Genomic DNA, 23512 nt, shown 5'->3' with positions numbered 1-23512 from the left:
GGAGAGCCCATGGATGCTATCTAGCTGTGTTTCCTCCTCCTCCTCCCCCCCCCCCCCGCAGTCAAAGCAAAATGCTCAGAGACATGGTATAGTTCTGGATGTAGGTTTGCTCGCTGAGCTGGAAGATTCATTTCCAAACGTTTTGTCACCTACTAGGTAACATCTTCAGTGGACCTGTTCATGATTCCTGCTTTCTGTTTAGATGTTTGGGTTTCTTTGGGTTGGTGATGTAATTTCCTATGGTGATGTCATTTCCTGTTCTTTTTCTCAGGAGGTTGTAGATGGGAGTCTAACTCGATGTGTTTGTGTCCGATTGGAATGTCGTGTTTCTGGGAATTATCGTGCATGTCTCTGTTTGGTTTGTCCTAGGATGAATGGATTGTCCCAGTTGAAGTGGTTTCATTCCTTATCTGTATGTAAGGATACTAGTGAGAGAGGGTCATGTTGTTTTATGGCTAGTTGGTGCTTATATATTCTTGTGGCTAGTTTTCTGCCTGTTTGTCCAATGTAGTATTTATTTCAGTTCTTCTATGGTACTTTGTAAATGACATTAGTTTTGCTTATTGTCTGTATAGGGTCTTTCAAGTTCATTAGCTGCTGTTTTAGTGTGTTGGTGGGTTTTGTGGGTTACCATGATGCCAAGGGCTCTGAGCAGTCTGGCAGTCATTTGCGAGATATCTTCGATGTAGGGAAGAGTGGCTAGAGTTTCCGGATGTGTTTTGTCTGCTTGTTGGGTTTGTTGCCAACAAAACACATCCAGAAATATTGTTAAATGGCTCTACATAATGAATGCTTTTCCACCTTGTTAACCCATTACCCTTGCCTCCAGCACCCCATTGTCAACTGCAATCTCTTACCTGATCTCAGTCATGCTCAGCTGAACCTCTTGTTTCACAAACTCAAAACTTAAACTCTTTCACTACCTGATCATACCCGATACACAGTCTCACTTAGACTTGAAGGAGGCCTTTGACGAGGTGCCACACTAGAGGCTGTTGAGTAAGGTAAGGGCCCATGGTGTCAGAGGCAGGTTGCTAGCATGAATTGAAGCTTGGCTGTCTGGCAGAGAGTGGGAATAAAAGAGTCCTTCTCAGGATGGCAGCCTGAGTGGTTTTCCACAAGGCTTAATGTTGGGACCACAACTTTTCGCTTCATACATTAACGGTCTAGATGAAAGAACTGAGTGCATTCTGGCTAAGTTTGCAGACAATAGAAAGATAGGTAGAGGAACAGGCAGCATTGAGGAGGCTGCAGAAGGATTTAGACAGGTTAGGAGAGTGGATAAATGGCAGATGGAATACAAGTGGGAAAGTGTGAGGTCATGCACTTTTGTAGGAAGATTAGAGGCATGGAATGGGACAAAATTCAGAAGTCTCAGGTGCATAGAGACATGGAAGTTCTCATCCAGGATTCTCTTAAAATAAACTTGCAGGTTGAGTCAGTGGTTAAGAAGGCAACTGAAATGGTGGCATTTCTTTTGAGACTTGAATAGAAAAGCAGGGATGTACTTCTGAACCTCTGTAGGGTCTGACTACATTTGGAGTATTGTGCACACTTTTTTGGGCCCCATATCTCAGGAAGGATGCACTGGCCCTGGACTGTGTTCAGAGGAGGTTCACTAGCATGGTCCCAGGAATGAAAAGCTTAGCATATGAGGAATGCTTGAGGACTCTGGATTTATGCTCAATGGAGTTTAGAAGGATGAGGGCGGGGGAATCTAATTTAAGCACACAGAAAACTGAATGGCCTGGACAGAGTGTCTGTTGGGAAGATGTTTCTATTGGTAGGAGAGACTAGGACCCAAGGGCACAGCCTGAGAGTAAAGGGAAGACCTTTTAGAACGGAGGTAAGGAGAAACTTCTTCAGCCAGAGGGTGGTGAGCCCATGGAATTCATAGCCATAGGCAGAGTGGGGCCCAAACTGAATGCTAATGAGCAGGTTGTTGTCGAGTAAAAACTGCTTAATAACATGATCCATGGCACCTTTCAGCACTTTTGAGCATTGACTGGGACAGTAATTGATGGGTTTGGGTTTCCTTTTTGTGGACAGAGCATACTTGGCACTTTTCCATATAGTGAGGTGGATGCCACTTTTGGAAGTGTCCTGGAGTATCTTGGCTATGGGCCAAGTCCTGGACCATAAATCTTCAGTGCTATGTCTCATGCAATTTTTAGAAACATGTATATCTTTGACTATTTTATGCTATTTTAAATAAATTAGAAACTTTGTAATAAATTCTTGTGAGCCGCTTACTTGCACTTTGTATTTTAATCTTTTTTTGAAAATAGGATGAATAAATCTCGATCAAAGGTTTTTTATTGTTTCAGTAGGCATGAACATGCTTTTCCCTCAAACCCTTTTTTTGGCTGTTCAGATTTTTGCACGTGGCATTTCTTCAACCGTATCTTGATGTTCCTGACATTGCTCATATGTGGCTTTTACAGCATCAAGCCATAGGCGTGAATATTTCTGAACATTAGTATGAGTCAGCCTAAAATGGATTTGAACTTGGTTCGTTTGGTGTCCTGGGTCTCTCATGCAATGATAACTAATGCTATGTGGTTTCAGAAGATTGCGTTTGTTGTCACTTTGGTCAAGTATCTAATTTTCATTGTATGCATGAAACTGGTGCTGTGGTTGCACCTTTTGCACTTGATGATTTGAGCATTATAATGCTCTTTGTGCTTGCATGGATAGCTTTTGAGATTACAGGCTCCTGAAAATCCATTCTCAAGCTGTGATTCAGGTGAGGGTTGAAGTGTATGTGTATGATTTCCATATTTTTTTGCTCTAGTACTGCTCAACTTCTAGCACAGCAGTTATGGAAAATTAAGGTCTAGTTCCTGTGATTCTGCTAACATATTTACTTGCACAAAAGTTGATCTTGTGTGAAAGCCAAATCATAGCTTTTACACAACGCTAAAAACTAAACCTAGCCTTTTGGGAATTGAAGCCCAACAAATTTAGAACTAAAGTTAAAACTGGAGATTGTGTTTTTTTTTAATGCAATTTCATTGTCATTGTGAACCTGAATTTAGTTTTTTGTGGGTAGACGTTGAAGACATGGTGTGCTGTCCTCTCTGCATTCCACACACGTACAGACATGGACAGGCTCTGCTTACTCAACCCTGCATTCTATTTTTACTTTTAGTCTGGCACAGGCAGGGATATTCCTGTGGGTTGATGGTGTCTAAAACTGACCATGGGAGTACCGGAATGGGAGTACCGGAATGAAAGTAATCCCATGAAGCAGGGAATGTTCTGCAGCAGGGGAAGCTATTACATGTCAAAAAGATGCTGCACCAAGCTGTTGTGTAGGAAAAAGGTCTTGGGAACCCCTACATGTATTTAAGAGTTGGCATTAAGGCTCAGAAGCTCTGGAAACTGTCTGAAGCAATTCAACCTCTGAAGTAGCCTTGTCAACTGAGAATGGAGTGAAGGAAGTATACAGCTGGTACGTTGCAGCAGAATAGAATTGGGATTTGGAGCAAAATTGGGATGGTGTCAGCAATGTGAAACTAGTTGTCTGTGAAAAAGCTGGAGTTGTACCTAATGAGAAGATGCTAGAATCCAAGCTAGGAGAAAAGGATTGCGTTATGTGGATGTGAACACTTATTGAGGCAATCCGTGATGGACCAGCATTTTGAGAGAGCTTTATAGGCCGATCATCTTCAGTGAAGAGCTGTAATTCCTTTGTAAAGGAGACAAAGCTTTTGAGATTTGGTGCTCCACAGTATCACACTCAGCTGGGAGGATCACTGGAAAAATCCATGGGATCTTTCTGAACAGGATCATCATCCTTAGAGTACATCTGTGCTGTGTTTGAGCACACTTCTATCTCTCTCATGTTGATTCTGGATATTAGAGCATAAGTTGTAGGTATTTTCTAATCTACTTATTCAGAGATGTTATTACACACCTCTGGAGTCGGTGGGATTTCAATCTGGGACTTTTACCTCAGAGGCAGGGACTGTGCCACAGGAACATGAGTGTTTTAGTTTCCTAACCTTTTGTATCAAGAAGTTTTGGTTGGTTTGTTGAAAACTAGAAACATTTTTCAATCTTTCAACCAATTCAATTCACTCCATGTGATATCAAGAAATGGCTGAAGGCACTGGATATTACAAAGGCTGTGGCCCTGACAGCATTTTCATACTAGTGCTAAAGACTTGTAATAGTCTAGCTACAAGATTGATATCAACCCAACAATGTGGAAAATTGCACAAAAGGGAGGGCAAATCCAACCCACTAATTACTGCCCATCAGTCTACTCTTGACCATCAGCAAAGTCATGGGTAGGGCTATTACTGTAGAACAGCTCTTGAACAAGAATAACCTGTTTCCTGTGTTTCACCAGGGCCAGTCTGGTCCTGGTCTCATGACAACATTGGTCTAAATGTGGACAAAAGTGCTCAACTCCAGAGGTGAGAATGATGACCCTTGACATCAAGACAGGGGTCATTGATCAAATATAGTATAAAGTGCCTGGGAATGACCATCTTCCAAGAGAATCTAGCTGTGACCCTTGTTGTTCAATTACATGACCATCACTGAATCCATCACTGAATCCACCACTCTGAACCTCCTGGGGTTCATAATGACTAGAAAGTGAACTGAACCAGCCATGTAAATACTGTGGCCAGAAGAGCAGGTCAGAGGCTAGGAATTCTCTCGAGTCCACCAGCTTTGTGCTGAAGTGCTTATCCACCAACTGGAAGGCGCAAGTTAGTAGTTTATGGAATACTCTCCATTTGGCTGGATGGCTGCAGCTCTAAAACTTAAGAAGCTTGACACCACCATTCAGGAGCAATCAGCTCACTTCATTGACATTGGTTCAAACTTCTGGAATTCCATTTGCAAAAACAGTGAGTTTATCCCTGTACCTCAAGGACTACAACAATTTAATAAGGCAGTTCTACTCATTCTGCAGAGTCTAAGGGGTGGGGAGTAACACCATTCCTGTCCAGTGATGCCCACATTGTATGAATGAAACATGAAGTTAACATTAGTATTGCAATACTTATGAAGAATTTTCCAAGTAAACAAATGAAAGTAACTTTTTTTATTGTGCCAACCAGTTAAAGTATCATATGTTCTGGATACCTTCATGTAATTTGTTTTATTTTTGAGTTATGCTTTGTATTTTCTGACTGAATTTGTTAAATTGTATAAATATTGAATATTTAATTGTTATTTTCTGTATTTAAACAGCGACTCAGAAGACTGTCAACTAAATATAGAACTGAGAAGATCTACCCAACAAACATTGGAGAAAAGGAAGAAAATGTTAAAAAGAACAGATATAAAGACATCTTGCCATGTAAATTTAACCATTTGTTTTTGAAATTTAATAGTAACTAAATACTTTGTATGATTAGAACGTTCATGCAGTTTTGAGGATAATTGATTTTTGTAACAACAACAACTTGAATTCATTTCGTACTTTTGCTAACTGTTCAAGGCCCTTAACATGAGCATTAGAAGCCAAATTGACATTCAGCCAGGCACTGTTAGGGCAGATAATCAAAAGCATGGTCCAAAAGAGATTTTTGGGAGAATGTTCAGTGAACAAAGGTGGAGAGGTTTAAACGAGTAATTGCAGCGAGTTAGAGCCAAGGTATCTGAGAGCAGGACTACCCATGCTGAGGCAATTATAATTATTAATGCCCAAGATGCTAGAATTAGAGAAGTGCAGATATGTTTGAGGTACTGCTGAATAAAGGTAAATTTTGTTAAAGATATTCATCTTTCAGTCGTCATGAAAATTCTCAAGGAATACTAAAGTCAATGGGCAACAAGTTTTTCACCGATGAGATTTGAACATTTGTTGATGGACTGTGGCCAAGGCATTGCTGTGGCGAATGCACTAGTTAATGACTGACAGTCAACTGCCAAGCTTTGTTTAAACTGTAGACTAGGCAGATATTCTCTGGTCAAGGTACTGCCTCGAAGAAATGAACCAGTGAATAGCTGTCCCCAGTTGTGTTAAGCTGAAACATGTGCAGTGTATGCACATGTTCTTTGTCTGCAACGACAGGGCTGTATGTATTACTACATGAAGCTTCTAGCAAGCACAAAATAGTTTTCTTACCTACTAGTTAACATTCTCCTCTTAGTCACTATAAATGTTATTTTTGCTTGACTTTGGGATTTTTTACCAATTGTTCAGCTGAGTCACCACAAAACGCTTTAGCCAAATGACTTTTTTGGCAAGACTTAAGTTCTGTGCTACAAAACGGCCATAATTCAGAGATTGTCTCTACGAGATTGTAGAGTTAGGGCAAGGCTTTGGTAGTGAAAATAACTTTTTAAAAAGGAATATTATGTTCAACTGGGAGCTAATGGTGATCAGCAAGTACAGGAATTTTATTACAGTTGACTATTTTATGGTATTGACTAAAGTGTAATAGAATCTTTGTTTAGTTACTATTACAATTGTCTTGTAACTTTTACCTGTTTCTGTTCACTGATTAAAATATTGTATTGTATTTTGCTGTCATGACAGTTTTTTATATTTCAATGTGCTTCATGTGATCACTTAAATGCTTCGTACAGAATTTACGACTGAAACTTTATCAACTCCTGATGTCTCCAATTGTTTGCAAATTATTTTCTCATGAATAGGACAGCTTGGATGTCAGTAGGATGAGTGACTTTTTGAGTTAGTGTTTAATGGTATTTGAACATATATATTGTGTTAATTTACTTTAATATTTGTTAAGTTTTTTTAAAATTCTCTCTTCCTTTTCCACACTGTAGTTGACCATAGCAGGGTGAAACTTGCATTGAAAATTTCAGATCAAGATTCAGATTATATCAATGCTAATTTTATTAAGGTAATGTTTATATTTCAGCATTTTGTTAAGAGGAGAAAATTGTTCAGCATTATATCACAGAATTTTACAATTTTAATACTTAAACGAAGATGTTCTGTCATCACTACATGGTTTATGTTTAAAGTTTTTTTTTGTTTTCTGTGGTTTTGGCTAACAGTCAACAATAATTTCCTCAAAGCTTTTCCACGATGATAAAACGTAAGGGTAAAAGGTAATGATGAAATTAACTGGTGATTACGTTTGGATTTTGTTACAATTGACTGGTATTCTCCAAAGTCACTGACAGCACATTAGACCTCAATTATTGCTGATTCCACAGTCGAGCTATATTGGTCAGCATTAAATAATTTAATTTTCTGTCCTGACTCTGTGAGGGAATAGTAGACATGAGATGGGAAAAAAGCAAATTGTTTGATGCATGGGGCTAATTGTGAAAACTGAGTTTTGTCATACTATAAAAATCTCTTGAATATTCAAAAATGAACTTTTTAAAGTAATGAGATATAGCAAATTGAATTTATTCTTTTAATTTTCAGATTGAGTTTTTGTATACTTAGTAACTTTATGTAATAATATTGGCCCTATTCATTTGTTTGCATATTATGCATGTGTATTCTTGGAACATTTATCTTAACAGTTTAGAAAGTTAAGTATTTTGTATTACTTTGTAAAAGAAATTTGATGAAATGTATGTTCCTATCATTTTCTAGGGAGTTTATGGGCCAAGATCATACATAGCTACCCAGGGCCCACTTGCAAATTCTGTACTTGACTTTTGGAGGATGATCTGGGAATACAAAGTTGTAGTAAGTGATTTCTTTTGATTGACAGAACTTTAACTTGTCGTATTTGATAGTATCTAAAATAAATTGAAAGATTCATCACTCCTACTAGAAACAAAATTATCCTGAAAATGTAAAATTCAAGGTAGACTGTTTCCTATTTTTTGTTTTTATTCAGTGTAATTAATTAAACTCTCAAGCGGTATGGTTCAAGAAGGCAGCTTATCTACCACTTAAGAGACATTGGGGATGGATTAAAAACAGCGGGACCCACATCTTATGAATAAATAAAAATAAAATGTGACTCAACAAAACTGTTATAAGCCAATTTAACTTGCATTGCAGAATGATTGTTCTTTTGTTTTGCATTTGTGAGAAATTACAGGGGATTAACCAATTTGTAATGAAACTTCTGATGAACGCATTGTTAACTTGCAAAGTCATTTTATATTTGAATCAAGAATGTTCTGTTGAATGCAATTAATGCAGATCCATTCTTGGATCACTGGTGGCAGAACAGTGCATTTTACCCTTTTAAGAATTAACTACCAATACTCAGTAACCCTTAAACTCTCCCGAAATTCCCACATCTTACAAGAGCATATCACTCTACTAAAGGCCATTTTGCTCCTTCCAATCTATTTTCTGGGTCTATAGACTGGAAGGAGCAAAATGGCCTTTAGTAGAGTGATATGCTCTTGTCGGATATGGGAGTTTCAGGGTTACTGAGGATTATATCAGCAATAAATGTTGTTGGTTGTGAATCCTGTCGGGTCGAATGGATTGGTTGGAGCAACAGTTAGAGGCAGTGAGGTTAGACCAGATCTTACAGTTGAAGTTCTACATTGGAGGAAGGCCAATTTTGATGGTATTAGGCAAGAACTTTCAAAAGCTAATTGGGTGCAGATGCTCACAGGTAAAGGGATGACTGGAAAATGGAAAGCCTTCAGAAATGAGGTAACGAGAGTCCAGAGACAGTATATTCCTGTTAGGGTGAAAAGAAAGGATGGTAGGTGTAGGGAATGCCGGATGACAAGAGAAATTGAGGGTTTAGTTAAGGAAACGAAGGAAGCATATGTCAGGTGTAGACCGGAGAAATCGAGTGAATCCTTAGAGTATAAAGGCAGTGGAAGGAAAATCAGGGTAAATAGGGTTAAGGAGAATTCAAAAGATTTTTCCAAATAAAGGACAAAAAGTTAACTAGGGAGCCAATAGGGCCCCTCAAAGATTAGCAACGCAGCCTTTGTGTGGAGCCACAGGAGATGGGGGAAATACTGAATGAGTATTTTGAATCCGTGTTTACTGTGGAAAAGGACATGGAAGAAATAAAATGTAGGGAAATAGGTGATGACGTCTTAGTGTCCATATTACAGACTCAAAAGATGTATTGAAATGCATAAAGGTGGATAAATCCCCAGGACCTGATCAGGTGTACCCTAGAACACTGAGGGAAGCTAGGCTCCTTGATGAGATATTTGTATCATTGATAGTCACAGGTGAGGTGGTTGGCTAATGTGGTGCCACTATCTAAGAAAAGTGGTAGGGACAAACCAAGGAACTATAGACCAGTGAGCCTAACATTGGTGACGAGCAAGTTGGAGGGAATCTTGAGGGACAGGATGTACACTTATTTGGAAAGGCAAGGACTGATTAGGTATAGTCAACATGGCTTTATGTGTGGGAAATCATGTCTCATGAACTTGATTGAGTTTTTCAAAGAATTATCTAAGAGGACTGATGAGACACAGAGGTTGATGTGATCTGTATGGACTTCAATAAGGCGTTCGACAAGGTTCCCCATAGGAGACGGGTTAGCAACATTAGATCTCGTGGGATACAGGGAGAACTGGCCATTTGGATCGAAGGTAGAAGACAGAGGGTGGTGTAGGAGGGTTGTTTTTCAGACTGAGGCCTGTGACCAGTGGAGTGCCACAAGGATCGGTTGTGGGTCCACTACTGGATTCCTTATCAGAAGGATGTTGTGAAACTTAAGAGTTCAGAAAAGACTTAAAAGGATGTTGCCAGGGTTGGAGGATTTGAGCTACAGTGAGTAGTTGAATAGTCTGGGGTTGTTTTCCCTGGAGCGTCGAAGGCTGAGGGATGACCTCATAGAGGTTTATACGATCATGAGCAGCATGGATAGGATAAATAGGTAAGGTCTTTTCCCTGGGGTGGGGGAGCCCAAAACTAGAGGGCATAGGTTTAGGGTGAGAGGGGAAAGATATAAGAGAGACCTAAGAGGCAACCTTTTCACGCATACGGTGGTGCGTGTATGGAATGAACTGTCAGAGGAAGTGGTGGAGGCTGGTACAATTGCAGCATTTAAAAGGCATCTGAATGGATATATGAATAGGAAGAATTTGGAGGGATATGGACCAAGTGCTGGCAGGTGGGACTAGATTTGGTTGGGATATTTGGATGGCGTGGACTGAAGGGTCTGTTTCCATGCTGTACATCTCTCTGACTGTTAAGTAGTAACTATCAACTTTTTGTTATCATTTAGCTTTTGACTTAAAGGTAAACGTCCAGGGCTGCTCTCCTTAGAGAGATGACTGGTCACGATTTAACCTGAAGGTCACTGCGCCTCAGGTGAGGAGAGAGGTTAAGAAGGAGCGTCCTTTGTGGCAATCTGCACCAGTGCAGAAATTGAACTCCTACTATTGCAGTTACACTTCATAGCAAACCAGCCACCTGGCCAAGAAAACAAACCAAGCCCCTATGCTTCTGACTTGCGGATTTACTTGTGTAGGTTTGGAGTTCTGTCATTTGAAGTTAAATATCTGATTTTAAAACAAGAACTTGAAATCCAGTATCGTCGAAAATTGCATGATTCGCACTTGTGTTAGTCCTTTACTGAATCTCAGAGTCACAGAATTGTTAAGGTGCAGAAGGAGCCACCTGGCTCATGGTACCTGCACTAGCTCCCCAAACAAGCACCACCATCCAGTGCTAATTGCACTTCCAGCCCCAGCACGTGAACTCAACCCGCATCCAAACAGTCATCCAGTGCCTTTTCAGTGCCCCAACGAAACCTCCCAGTCATCCCCAATCATTTACCATGTGAAAAAGTCTCCTCCCCACACATCATCCCATAGTTATGTCCTTGTATTCATATTCTAATCCTCCATGTGAGTGGGAACAACTTCTCCTCTTTCACTCCACCCACACCACCCTTAACTCTGAAAACCCCTATCTCACCACCTCCCAGGAGAACAGTTCCAATTTCCCAGTCCATCTTGACAACTGAGGATTTTCATTCTGGAACCACTATAAGTGGGTGGCACAGTGGTTAGCACTGCTGCCCCACAGTGCCAGAGACCTGGGTTCAATTCCCGCCTCAGGCAACTGTCTGTGTGGAGTTTGCACATTCTCCCCGTGTCTGCGTGGGTTTGCTCTGGTTTCCTCCCACAGTCCAAAAATGTGCAGGTTAGATGACTTGGCCATGCAAAATTGCTCGTAGTGTTAGATGAAAGCATAAATGTAGGGGAATGGGTCTGGGTGGGTTGCTTTTCGGAGGGTCGGTGTGGACTTGTTGGGCCAAAGGGCCTGTTTCCACACTGTAAGTAATCAAATCTAATCTGCATCCCTGTCACAATGTGGTGCCAACAATTATACACTTTTTCATCCCATTCCTTTTCCATTTTACACTAATGACTTATGTTTTGAAGTCATTGAAGCAGTTTCTTTTACCACTGAACTTTGCATTTGTTGTGCAGGCTTCACAAACAAGAACTTGAAATACAGTATCGTCACAAATTTGTAACTATAGATCTACTTCACTTATTCAGCTAATAACCTTTACTTTTTTGTTTCCAGATAATTGTGATGGCTTGCCGTGAGTTTGAAATGGGGAGAGTGAGTTTCATTGTTTTAGTTATCATGTTCTGTATGTTTTTAAGTCTTTCTTTGTAAATAACGTGAAGGATAACTGTGCAGTAGTCTCATGCCTTGTTTGAAACTTGTTTGTACATCTTGTTGGTATATAAATGTTCTGAGATCTAAAACCACCTGCTCAAGATGTAATACAATTTTGCTTGATTGTAAGCATGTTTTATATATATGCATATTCCAGTTAAGGTCTGTGAAAAATGACTAAAAAGGAATAAGCATTTTTGAGCTGTCAAGGTACAATATTGCACGTTCTTCTGGACTCTCGGATGACAGCTGTTCTCTTGTTTTAAAGTTAAAAATGACTGGTTGAAACTCTGAGCTTGCTACATAGCTTGTTAACCTTCGTTTTAAGTACTTTTGTTTGAAGAGAGATGATCAAGTAAGTAGCAAGGAATCCCTGCACATGCTACAGATGATATGACTAGGTGGACTGGGCAACCAAGTGTAGTCACAATAGGTAGGAAAATCAAATGGAGGTAGCTTAGTTGAATGCAAACCCACGTGTATTTTCGTTTGCTTAGCACATTATATTCAAGCTTTATTCTCAGTGAAAGTTTTGATCTCTTGAAAGATTGATTTCTCTTATTGTTTAATTTTTAAATGACTTTTTAAAAGTTACTGTAGAATCTAGTTGTGGTTTGTAATTTGTAACAATCAATGCGTGCAATAAATTTCACTGCAAGTTAGGTTTTGAGGGCAGCTTGTTTTCTTGATGCAAAACTAAATAATGGCATGAATAAATGTACAGTAATAATTTTAACATGCCCATTTCTCTCTAGAAAAAGTGTGAGCGCTACTGGCCATTACATGGGGATGGAGTTCTCCACCTTGGAGAATTTCAGATTACTTGTGTAAGTACTTTTACTATTTGTGATTTGTGTTTTGGGGAGGAGGGAATGATATTATGTCATTGGCTAATTGGTTGGTGATAAATCTTGGGAAAATGATGTGCGTTGCTTCAGTTTACTTTTTAACTACTTTCTAGGTTCAAATAATTAGTAATCTCGTGTTGACTTCTCTGCATGTATCGTTATAATGGCCCAATTTCTTCAAATTAAAATAATATTATACACGATTGAAGTATATTTTGATGGGGTACTGTTTTGATGACCATACTGTGTCTGCCCAAAAAAATTGCTTCGTCTTCATGTTTGAGCCTGTACATGATTGTCAGTCAGACATCTAAATGAACATTGCAGTTCAGTCTAGTGATGGAAAAGGATAGATTGGATCTATAAGTTGAAGTTCTAAATTGGAGGAAGGCCAATTTTGACTGTATTAGGCAAAAACTTCCAAAATTGTTTGGGGGGATGTTCGTAGGTAAAGAGACAGCTGAAAATGAAGTAAGAGTTCAGAGTCCATCTGTTCCTATTAGGGTGAAGGGCAAAGCTGGTAGATGTAGGAAATGCTGGATGACGAGAGAAGTTGAGATTTTGATGAAGAATAAGTAAGTATATGTCAGGTATAGATAGCAGAAATCAAGTCCTTTCCTAGGAGAGTGTAGGAGTATACTTCAAGAGGGAAATCAGGATAGCAAAAAGGGGACATGAGATATCTTTGGCATGTAGAATTAAGGAGAATCCAAAGGGATTCTACAAATATTAAGGATAAAAGAGTAAGTAGTAGGGAGAAAATAGGCCCCTCAAAGATCTGCAAAGCAGCCTATTGGTGGAACTGCAGAAGCTGGGGGAGACTGTTAATGGATATTTTGCATCAGTGTTTAATGTGGAGAATGACATGAAAGATAAACAATGTGGAGAACTAAGTAGTGACATCTTGCAAAATGTCCATGTTACAGAGATGGTGGTGCTGGACATTTTAATATGCATAAAAGTGGACAAATCCTTTGGGACCTGATCAGGTGTACCTTTCAAGCTCTCTGGGAAGTGATTACTGGGCTTTTTTGATTAGATGATTAGATTCCCTACAGTGTGGAAATAGGCCCTTCGGCCCAATAAGTTCACACCGACCCTCCAAAGAGCAACCTACCCAGTCCCATTTCCCTCTGATTAATGCACCTAACACTACGGGCAAATTAGCATGGCCAATTCACCTGACCTGCACATCTTTGGACTGTGGGAGGAAACCGGAGTACCCACAGGAAACCCACGCAGACACGAGAATGTGCAAACTCCACACAGACAGTTACCCGAGACTGGAATTGAACCTGGGATCCTGGTGCTGTAAGGCAACAGTGCTAACCACTGAACCACCGTGCCGCCCCTTGCTTCATGTTGAGATATTTGTCTATCGAAAGCCACAGGCGAGATCTCAGAAGATTGAAGGTTGGCCAACGTGGTGCCACTATTTAAGAAAGGTGGTAAAGAAAAGCCAGGGAACTGTAGTCTGGTGAGCTTGACAAGAGTGGTGGGCATGTTGTTGGAGGGAATCTTGAGGGACAGGATTTACATGTGTTTGGAAAGGCAAGGACTGATTAGGGATAGCCAACATGTCTTTGTGCATGGGAAATCATGTCCACGAACTTGATTGACTTTTTTGAAGAAGTAACAAAGAGGATTAGGGAAGAGTGGTGGACGTGATCTATATGGACTTTAGTAAGGCATTCAACAAGGTTCCTCACTGTAGACTGGTTAGTAAGTTTAGATCATTTGGAATACAGAGAGAACTAGTCATTTGGGTACAGAGCTGGTTCAAAGGTAGAAGTGAGAAGGTGGTGGTGGAGGGTTGCTTTTCAGACTGGTGGTCTGTGACCACTGCTGTGCTACAAAAATTGCTGGATCCACTGCTTTTCGTCATTTGTACAAATGTTTTGGATGTGATCGAAAGAGGCATGGTTAGTAAGTTTGCAGATAACACCAAAACTGGAGGTGTCGTGGACAGCGAAGAAGATTACCTCAAAATATAATGGGATATTGACCAGATGGGCCAAAAGGTTAAGGAGTAGCAGTTGGAGTTTAATGTAGATAAATGTGAGGTGCTGTATTTTGGAAAGGCAAATTGGGGTAGGACTTGATGCTAAGGTCCTCTGGAGTGTTGCTGAATAAAGAGACCTTGGAGTGCAGGTTCATAGCTCCTTAGGAAGTGGAATCACAAGTTGATAGGTTAGTGAAGAAGGTGTTTGGTATGCTTTTCTTTATTGGTCAGTGCATTGAGTATAGACGATCATGTTGCAACTATACAGGACATTGGTTAGGCCACTTTTAGAATATTGTGTGCAATTCTGGTTTCCCTGCTATAGGAGGGATGTTGTTAAACTTGAAAGGGTTCAGAAGAGATTTACAAGGATGTTGCCAGGATTGGAGGATTTGAACTGAGAGGTTGAATTGGCTTGGTGCTATTTTTCCTGGCACATTGGAGGCTGAGGGTTGACCTTAGAGTTTTATAAAATCCTGAGAGGCATGGATAGGGTAAATGGACCAAGGTCTTTTCCCTGGGGTGGGAGAATCCAGAATTAAAGGGCATAGATTTAAGGTGAGGGGGCAAAGATTTAAAAGGACCAAAGGAGCAGCCTTTTCTCCCAGAGGGTGGTGTGTGTATTGAAGAGATGCCAGAAGTAATCGCAGGGGCTGGTACAAATAGAGCATTGAAAAGGCATCTTGCATTTGATGTTGAAAAAATGGGGGAATGATCTCTTGAGGGAGTATGGTTTGATTCTGCAGGATGATTCAGTTTTTAAACACAGTTTGTTATTGAAAGGAAGTGAGTGCTTGAGGTAGTTGGGGCATTATGACCAATAGTTGATATGCATTCAGTGTTTGGACTGATGGAGTTTTAACTTTTGAGATGGCTGTAAAATCAGATAAATGAAAACACTAGGATGTGGCAGGAATTTATGCAGAAAGTAACATTGTGACTCAACGTTTTCACTTATGTCCTTCATTGCACACCATGTCTTCTAACCATTGGCTACAACTGCAGATTCTACAGTCCTATAAAACATTCCAGTCTTGATGCTTAACGACTTTGTGTTTCTGTTGCTTTTCCAGGAAGCAGAACAATCAAGAGATGACTATTTTATAAGGACTCTATTAGTGGAATTCCAGAATGTGAGTTATGGTCCAGTGTAAACAATGGATCTAGTTTACTTTTTGGGGTAATTTAATCTTTGGTAAAGATACATATTGCTGATGTGTTTTTTTTAAAGAAAATGATTTGCATTTCTTCATCATTGGGCAAAAGCACTTTTGAGCTGAAAAATGAAGGAGAAGAGTGAAAGGTCTTAAATCCGAAGAAGTAAACATTATGACATGTTCAGATTCAGCAAAACTGGGACCTTTATTGTCAATGCACAAGTTGTAAGGCATGCTAGTCACAATAAGACTGTTAATGTAATGAAAAATAAAGTACAGTAGATCAAAGTTCATCCTTCCATTGGTTAATCTTCACCACGTCCGTTATGAAAGTAACTTGGCTTTTGGTAAGTAGGAGATAATTAAATGTTCATTTATTTCTTTCATACCTAGGAATCTCGGAGAATCTATCAATTTCATTACATAAACTGGCCTGATCATGATGTTCCATCTTCATTTGATTCTATTTTGGATATGATCAGTTTGATGCGAGAATATCAAGAACATGAGGATGTCCCCATTTGTATCCACTGCAGGTATAGGGGAAATATTTCTACTTTTACTTTACAAATTTGAAAAGTAATCAAAGGTTAATTTGGGCAATAATTTATTTTCTCATTAAATCTCTTTATAAATTTACATTTTTAAACAGAGGATTTGAAGAATTCCATGTTTCTGTTGATTTGGTTATACAGGCAATTATATAAGAGTGTACAAATGTAAGCAGAGCTGTACATATTTGTTTGCTCTGTCATCAGCAAACTAGGTCTGGTTAATTTTAAAGTTTAAGACCATAAGATATTGTAGCAGAAGTAGGCTTTTCAGCCCATCGAGTTTATACCACATCAATAAAATCATACTGATCTGATAATTCTCAACACCGCTTTCCCGCCTTTGCTCAAAAACCTTGATTCCCTTACTGATCGAAACTCTGTCTCACTCAGCTTTGAAGATACTGAATAACCTATCCTTGACAGCTGTCTGGTAAAGAATTCCACAGATGAACAATCGTTTGGGTAAAAAAATCCCTCCTCATCTCAAGTCTTAAATGTGTGACTCCTTCCTTTGATAGTATGTCCACCGGTCCTAGATACTTGCATAAGGCCAAACAATTTATCTCTATCTACCTTGTCAAGTACAGTAACAACCTTGTATGTTTCTTTGTATGAGTACTTCCTTCTGGCCCACAGTATGCAGCGGTTTTCCTATTCTGTTCTGTCAACTTATTTTAAAAGGTAAATTTTGGCAAGTGATAATTTTGTAGCAGATTTTTGGTGGGGAGAAAAAGCAATTTCTCCTACAGGTTGATCAGTTCACTATGATTAATATTAACTAATTTTACAAACTAACTTTTTGCTGATAATACTAAAATTTTCTTGTGAAAACTATAAATACTGTTTTATGCTGGATCTGCTTAAAATTAATCTCAAAGGTAATCCTGAAAATCTTTGCTGAAAATTTAACAGCCAGATGGTACAAAGAAATATAGACTAAGTCTCTCACTAGCTAATATTAATAGGAGTAATATTTGGAATAGAAAATTGACCTTGTGTTTATCCATTTAGAAATTTACTTTGAAGCATCTTTGGATATTCTGTTATTCTGAAGTGCTATATAAAGCATCACTAAGCTGGGGCAACAAGAACGAACACAGTTAGTGGTTGAACATACTAATCTATTATGCCACGGAGACTGTTTGTTTGGTTTATAATTAAACTTTTAAAAAATCCAATTCATTCATTCCAGGTGTTGGAAGGCTTGAAAAAAGATACATTGCAATTGGAGATGGCCTAATTAGATTAGAAGGGTGTAACCAAATGAGGTATTTTGTGGAACTGAACACACAAGAGCATTCATGTCAAAAGTTGCAAATGGGTTGAGGAAGAAAATGCATCGATTCTAGTCACAGTAGATGTCCTTTGTATGCCTTTGCTTTCCATGCTGGTTTTGTTTTTTTCTCTGAGAAAAGTTTTGTTCTTGTGCCAAACATTAGTGAAACATAGTTAGATTAGCTAGAAACTGAGTTATCTGTTTGAAATTGGATCATGTTGGCAGACAAACTTTAGTTGAGCACTGGTTTTGAACTGAGCAGATAAAAGGAATTTGACCTTAACTTGGCAATAAATTTTCATTGTGATGGTACCATTTTCTTTTCAAAGCCATGGAATTAACATTTCACGTCACCAATGTTAGAGTTCTTGTTGTATTGATCATGGAGATGGTGTAGTGACTGTGTTATGAGGAATGCAAAAATGAGTCATTTCCTGAAATTATCTGCTTACAGTGCTGGATGTGGAAGAACTGGTGCCATATGTGCAATTGACTATACCTGGAATTTGCTAAAAGCAGGGGTGAGTCATCTGTTAAGTTTTTTTTGTCCTCAAATAAAACCTGCAGAGGCTAAACAAACAAACAAAAAGTCATCACTTAGTCTATATTTGGGAATATTCAATCCTTAAGTACAGTTTACTAGGTTACTGTGGTTTCAGGGTCTTGTAGGTAATAAGATATTTATTTAATTTTTGTAATGAACACTTCAGAGTAATAATTGGTTTAATTATTTTCTATTTATCCAACAGCATTTAAGCATTTTTATCACTAATATTTAATAGGCAAATCTGCACAAATAAACTAAATGTGTGACTTGCTTCTTCGTGACTACGATCATGTCAACAGTTTTCAAAAATACACTAGCATGATTTGATATTTCCATGTATCATCTAACCTGTTTTTCTAACCAACCTGTTCAGAGATGTTACTTCACAACTCTGGAGCAGGTGAGAGTTGAACCCAGACCTCCCAGTCCAGCAGTAAGGACACTACCACTGCACCACAAAAGGGCCCATCCGTGTATGATCTATCTATAGTCAAGATTTATTGTCCTCAGCTAGGGCAATTTTGGGGAATTGTCAAGTTGGATGAGTGTGGGTATATTTTATGAGGGATTAGATGATGGAATCAGCTAAAGGACCGGAAGCTATGTAAATTTGTATTAACATTCCAAAGTGTGAACAAATTCCTAAGTAGCTGTGAACATCGTGAAATATTCCAATCCTTAAAACAAAATACATGGTTGCGGACTTGAGAGAAGGTTTAAATAATGAGATCAGCTTCTATCTCCCTCGCATACAGATTGTCAAGATGCACAGTGGATTCACAAATTGATATACAGTTCATTGACTTTGCTTTTATTTTGCTCAAAGATACCATTGTGGATACATTTTGGGATTTAATGAAACATGATTTTGTGGTTTATGTTTGGTCTACTTTTGTACTTTCAGTTTAGGAGCTATCTAAATGGAACTAAAATAATACACACCATAATTTTAAGGTTACGTAGCTTCCATTTCAAGTACCAATGTAATAAATAAATGTTAAAAACAGTGAATTTTTGTGATCTTTAAGCTATTACTTTCAATACATGATGCTGCACCAGCCATTCCCAAGGCATGCTATGGAAAATTTGCTGTATTCAGTGGTTGGATTTGGAATTATTAAGCTGCTAGTCAAAAATGCCATGCAAGGATGGCAGATGCATCTTTTCAAGGTCTTACTTGAAATTATGCAAGTTATACATTAACTGTACCATTTATAAAAAGCATTGGCGCAGTTTTGGTCTCCTTCCTTTAAGAAAGGACTTAGTTTGCTGACAGGAAGTTCAGTGAGAGTCCAGGCGACTTGTTTCTGATAAGAGAATTGTTAAATGAAAAGAAATTAGCTCTACCTTCTTGGAATTTAGAAAAATGAGGTGTAATCTAATGGAACATAAAATTCTTTAGGACCTTGACAGGATAGATGCTGACAAAACATCTCCCTGGCTGAACAATCTGCAACACAATTTAATTTTATCAGCTAGAATTCTCATTTTGCAAAATGTTTCTTCTCCTAGAAAATTCCTGAGGAATTCAGTGTGTTCAATTTGATTCAAGAAATGAGAACACAAAGGCATTCTGCAGTTCAAACAAAGGTAAGATTGCATGTGATGTGTTAATTTTATTTATTTCCTCTTGCGTTTCAGTAGCAGTGTGGGCTTCAAACATGCAATTTTCGGTAAGTGCAGTTTGTTCAATGAATGTTAATGAAACTAAGCTTTCTTCAGTGCCATATTTTCTAAACAATTTCTTCACTGCGCTTGATTAAATTGACAGTTGTTTTAATCCTCAAGAATCTTGCTTAGCATGTCAAGAAACTTGAATTTTACAATATAACATTAAATATAATGGACTGAATTTTCTACAGGGATGTAGCTGACCACTGCTCCTTTTATATGTCATGAATGATGCCTCACTGACAGGAAATTCTGATCAAGGCTCATGGTGCAGAACAATTGGGGAAAATAAACCATACACTCTTTCTCACGATTTGGAGGTGCTGGTGTTGGACTGGGCTGTACAAAGTTAAAATTGTCACAACACCAGGTTATAGTCCAACAGATTTATTTGGAACTTGAGAATGTAACTTTAAGAAAGTTTTAGAATTCATGTATGAAAGAACTGAAACCAACATGGTCATTCTCAAAGATGAGAGACTTGACAAACAATCCAGGTCTTTTTCAAGATATAATTTCAGTTTCATCATACTGTTAAACTTTTACTATAAATTCTGTGTCCTGTATCTTATTCTCCACAACCACCTGATGAAGGAGCAGTACTCTGAAAGCTAGTGCTTCCAAATAAACCTGGTGTTGTGAAAAAGAGCTAAAAATCACAGAAGTTAGTTGCAGTATTCTGTAATTTAAAAGTCCAACATCACAGACAGCCACTTTGACAGCTGCTGATAAGAACATATTCTAAGTGTGCGATTAGAGTGCGGGATCGCAAGCTAAAGTAAAGTGAGGTAACACAAGTTAAGTAATGGCGTGTTCGAGGTAGGTCTGGAGGAGAGGTGTGGGTTAAGTCCCAGAGTTAAAGTGGGTAAGTGGTCTGCAGGGAGAAGTGTGTGTAAGGTGTCTGGGAGAGGTGTGGTTCAGGCTGAGAGAGTTACATTGGTCTACTTACTAATAGTTACAAGGTATTTTATAGTCTTAACTTTTCCTGAATAACTATTTACGTAACAACACTGGGACCTCTTTTTTTTCTCCAAATAAGGTAGATACTTGCAGAAGGTTCCAGGAGTATGGCAATTACCTGCTGGACTTTTCAGTTTCCTGGGCAATTCCTTTGCAATGTGTGACACTGGGGATTTCACAGGGCTCCCATGTACAACTATCATTATCTATCATTAAAATCTGGCCCATGTTCCAGTAATTCTGACTTGAATATTGTAACTAATTATGACGTTTGTGTAAATAAATGTTAAAGTAGCCAAAACAACACACAATGTTGAAATTTGGACAAATCATCAGATTTTTTTTTTGAGTTGTACATCCTTTAATAGATCACAATAGAATTCTTTAAATTTTAAAATAAAATGTGGGCATCTTGCAGAACTTAATTTTTAAACGAAGATATTTTTGCGTAATTAAGTTGGACCACTTGTCCTTTATGCCAACTGTAGTCTGCTTTTTTGTATTTATGGTGGGTAGGAGACTCGACTGATTTGATTGAAAGTTAATAATCACCTGTAGTTGATAACCTGTTCAAGTCAGCAAATGTAAAAAGCTCTTGATTTCGGAGAAGTAGCCTAAACATGGTGATTATTTAGTGTAAAAGAAGGTTAAATAGGAAAGTCTTTTCATTCAGTGAGAGAGCATATTTGTATTTAGCGAATGGTTTTCAGTGATTGAGTGGCCTACTTCTCGTATTTCCTATGTTCCTGTGTATGTTCTGTTTTGCAGGAACAATATGAGCTTGTTCATCGTGCAATAGCTCAGATATTTGAAAAGGAACTACAAAGGAGTCAACGCACTGAAAATCTTTCTGACACTGTAAGTAATTGTTTATAGATAATTTATTTGATTAAAAGTGACTATGGTAAACATTTCATTCAATTTTCAATTGTTGAAGTGTGTAATACATTTTCCTTATTTTGCTGTGTGAAAAATCGTGACTTAACTGGATTAGTTCGACACTTAGACTACGGAAACACTCGCTATTTGTTTATCAGGTTACTTTTATGCTGACAACTTATGAATGATGGAGATTAATATTAAATTATTTCATAATTTGCAGAAAATTTGGTTTTGCATTTAAGAAAAAACACTGATAAAATGAGTTGATCCTAAGTATATTTTTTAAAAACTTTACACGCAGATGGTTGGATGCTATTTTCCGGAAAGTCTGTTTCCTCTTGTGCAGTGAAATGTGGTCACAAGCAGTCGAACAGTACCTGTGACTTTGACATAATACTCTTTTTTTTAAAGTAGAGAACTTGAGGAGCTGAGCATCTGGAAAAAGTACTTCCGTGGCAGGAAATTTAGCTCTTTTCAATAGTACTCAGCAGATATTTTTCCTGGTTTTTTTTTTTGAAGCAAAATGATATGAAACTAACAGGGTCCCAATTTTGTAATTTCTTTTTAACAGTTGTATGCTGTTTGTTTATTTATAGTACTTTTGACTTATCCATAAATATATTTTACTTTGGTATTTAGTGTGGTCTTGAGTATGTTCTAATTACATATCTGTGGTGAATGGCATGGCAGATATTGCTGAAACTGACCGTTTAAGGAAACTGACTTAATATCAGTGGTCATTAATCTAGGATGGCTTGTTAATCTCTAACAGTTCAACTGCAAACTTCATGTATCTGTCCATTCAGTTCCAACCATCCAGTTTTCAGAATTTTATAGCTGATTTTTTTTTGTCAATGACTAGCTTTGTGCCTAAATTTTTTTTTAACAAGACCTAGGATCTGGGAGCAGCCTTTTCAGATGTCCTGTTTTCATTAGCTTGGAAAATTTGATCTACAAGATGGAGTGATCAATATTTTTGCGTCTGGGCAAATGTAGACTTGTATGTACAGATTGCGAAATGCTTTGTAAAGAAAGTACACGTGTACCTGCCTCTCAACCTCAGGTGCCTTTACTGCATCTGCAACTTGCTCTCTGTTCCTATTTATTATTCTCCAGTTAACTACTATTGAACCACCTCTTCAATTCCTGGATGTGTTCTATCTATGGAATGATTTTATTTAGCCTTGTTAGAATATGAAAATGTTGAATGTTAGTGCATTAAAAGGTTTTTATGACCATTGACATTTAAGCTGCTTTTATATCTTTTCTAACAGGATGACATTAGTTCTGAAAATACAACTATTTCTTCTCTTCCTGACAAATCTGATTCACCACCACCAAAGCCACCACGAGTACGAAGGTGATTTTCAATTTGATATGTCAGCTAACATGACTGTTTAGAACCAGTTGTAACATTAACTCTGATCATTGAAACAGTTAAAGACTTGAAGATATTTACCAGTAGATAATTTGTGGAATTCCTGTTGTTTGGATCTGTGGGATGTTTAAGTTACCTTTTACCTCTACATTTGTCTAATTTTAGCTGATGAGTTATGCAATAACATTTTGAGGCTTCATGTATGAAGCATGTATGAAGCATTGCTAATATTCTGTGTGGACCTTTTTGAATTGAAACTACATGGTGCAGCTTCAGTATTCCATTTTGCCATAAATATGGGGTTTTAAGCTGAGCACTTACAACTCTGTTGCATGCTATTATGTTTTTAAAAAAATGACAAGTTGCACTTAAAGGTGGAAATAATTAAGAAATGGAGAGGGAAACTTGAATGCAAAAATGGCCAGATTTAGAAAGTCAGGCATGCACAGGAAAGTAAAACTAAATACAATTGCAGTGGTGGGAAAGAGGAAGGACATGCAGGAATTTGTAGAATATGCCGAGTATTTTTAAAATAGTTGTGAAATTCGTGAGACATGAATGGGATTTGGTGACATATGAATGGCATTTTTGTCAGAATTGCTTTTTATGAAAGGTACTGGGGAAGTTGGCAATAGAAACATTCGTGTAAATGTACTAATCACCTTGTAATAAAAGAATGGGTAGAATTATGAACCCAGGCCAAA

General features: G+C 38.2%; 1 protein-coding gene across 4 annotated transcripts in view; it reads left to right on the top strand.

Moving 5' to 3' along the window:
* The window catches only part of LOC140466882 (tyrosine-protein phosphatase non-receptor type 12-like), a 129908-nt gene that overhangs the window by 60960 nt on the left and 45436 nt on the right, over positions 1–23512 (top strand). For all 4 annotated transcript variants that reach the window (XM_072562653.1, XM_072562652.1, XM_072562654.1 and 1 more), the window contains exons 2-12: positions 5212–5320; positions 6760–6836; positions 7547–7642; positions 11435–11473; positions 12289–12360; positions 15457–15516; positions 15934–16076; positions 17825–17891; positions 19430–19507; positions 21317–21406; positions 22705–22790. In XM_072562653.1, the coding sequence (XP_072418754.1) occupies positions 5212–5320; positions 6760–6836; positions 7547–7642; positions 11435–11473; positions 12289–12360; positions 15457–15516; positions 15934–16076; positions 17825–17891; positions 19430–19507; positions 21317–21406; positions 22705–22790 (917 nt within the window). The remainder of the gene's footprint in view (positions 1–5211; positions 5321–6759; positions 6837–7546; positions 7643–11434; positions 11474–12288; positions 12361–15456; positions 15517–15933; positions 16077–17824; positions 17892–19429; positions 19508–21316; positions 21407–22704; positions 22791–23512) is intronic.

This window comes from Chiloscyllium punctatum, chromosome 44 (genome assembly GCF_047496795.1).
Source record: "Chiloscyllium punctatum isolate Juve2018m chromosome 44, sChiPun1.3, whole genome shotgun sequence".
NCBI classification, from domain to species: domain Eukaryota; kingdom Metazoa; phylum Chordata; class Chondrichthyes; order Orectolobiformes; family Hemiscylliidae; genus Chiloscyllium; species Chiloscyllium punctatum.
This window is presented reverse-complemented; position numbering and strand designations above follow the sequence as displayed.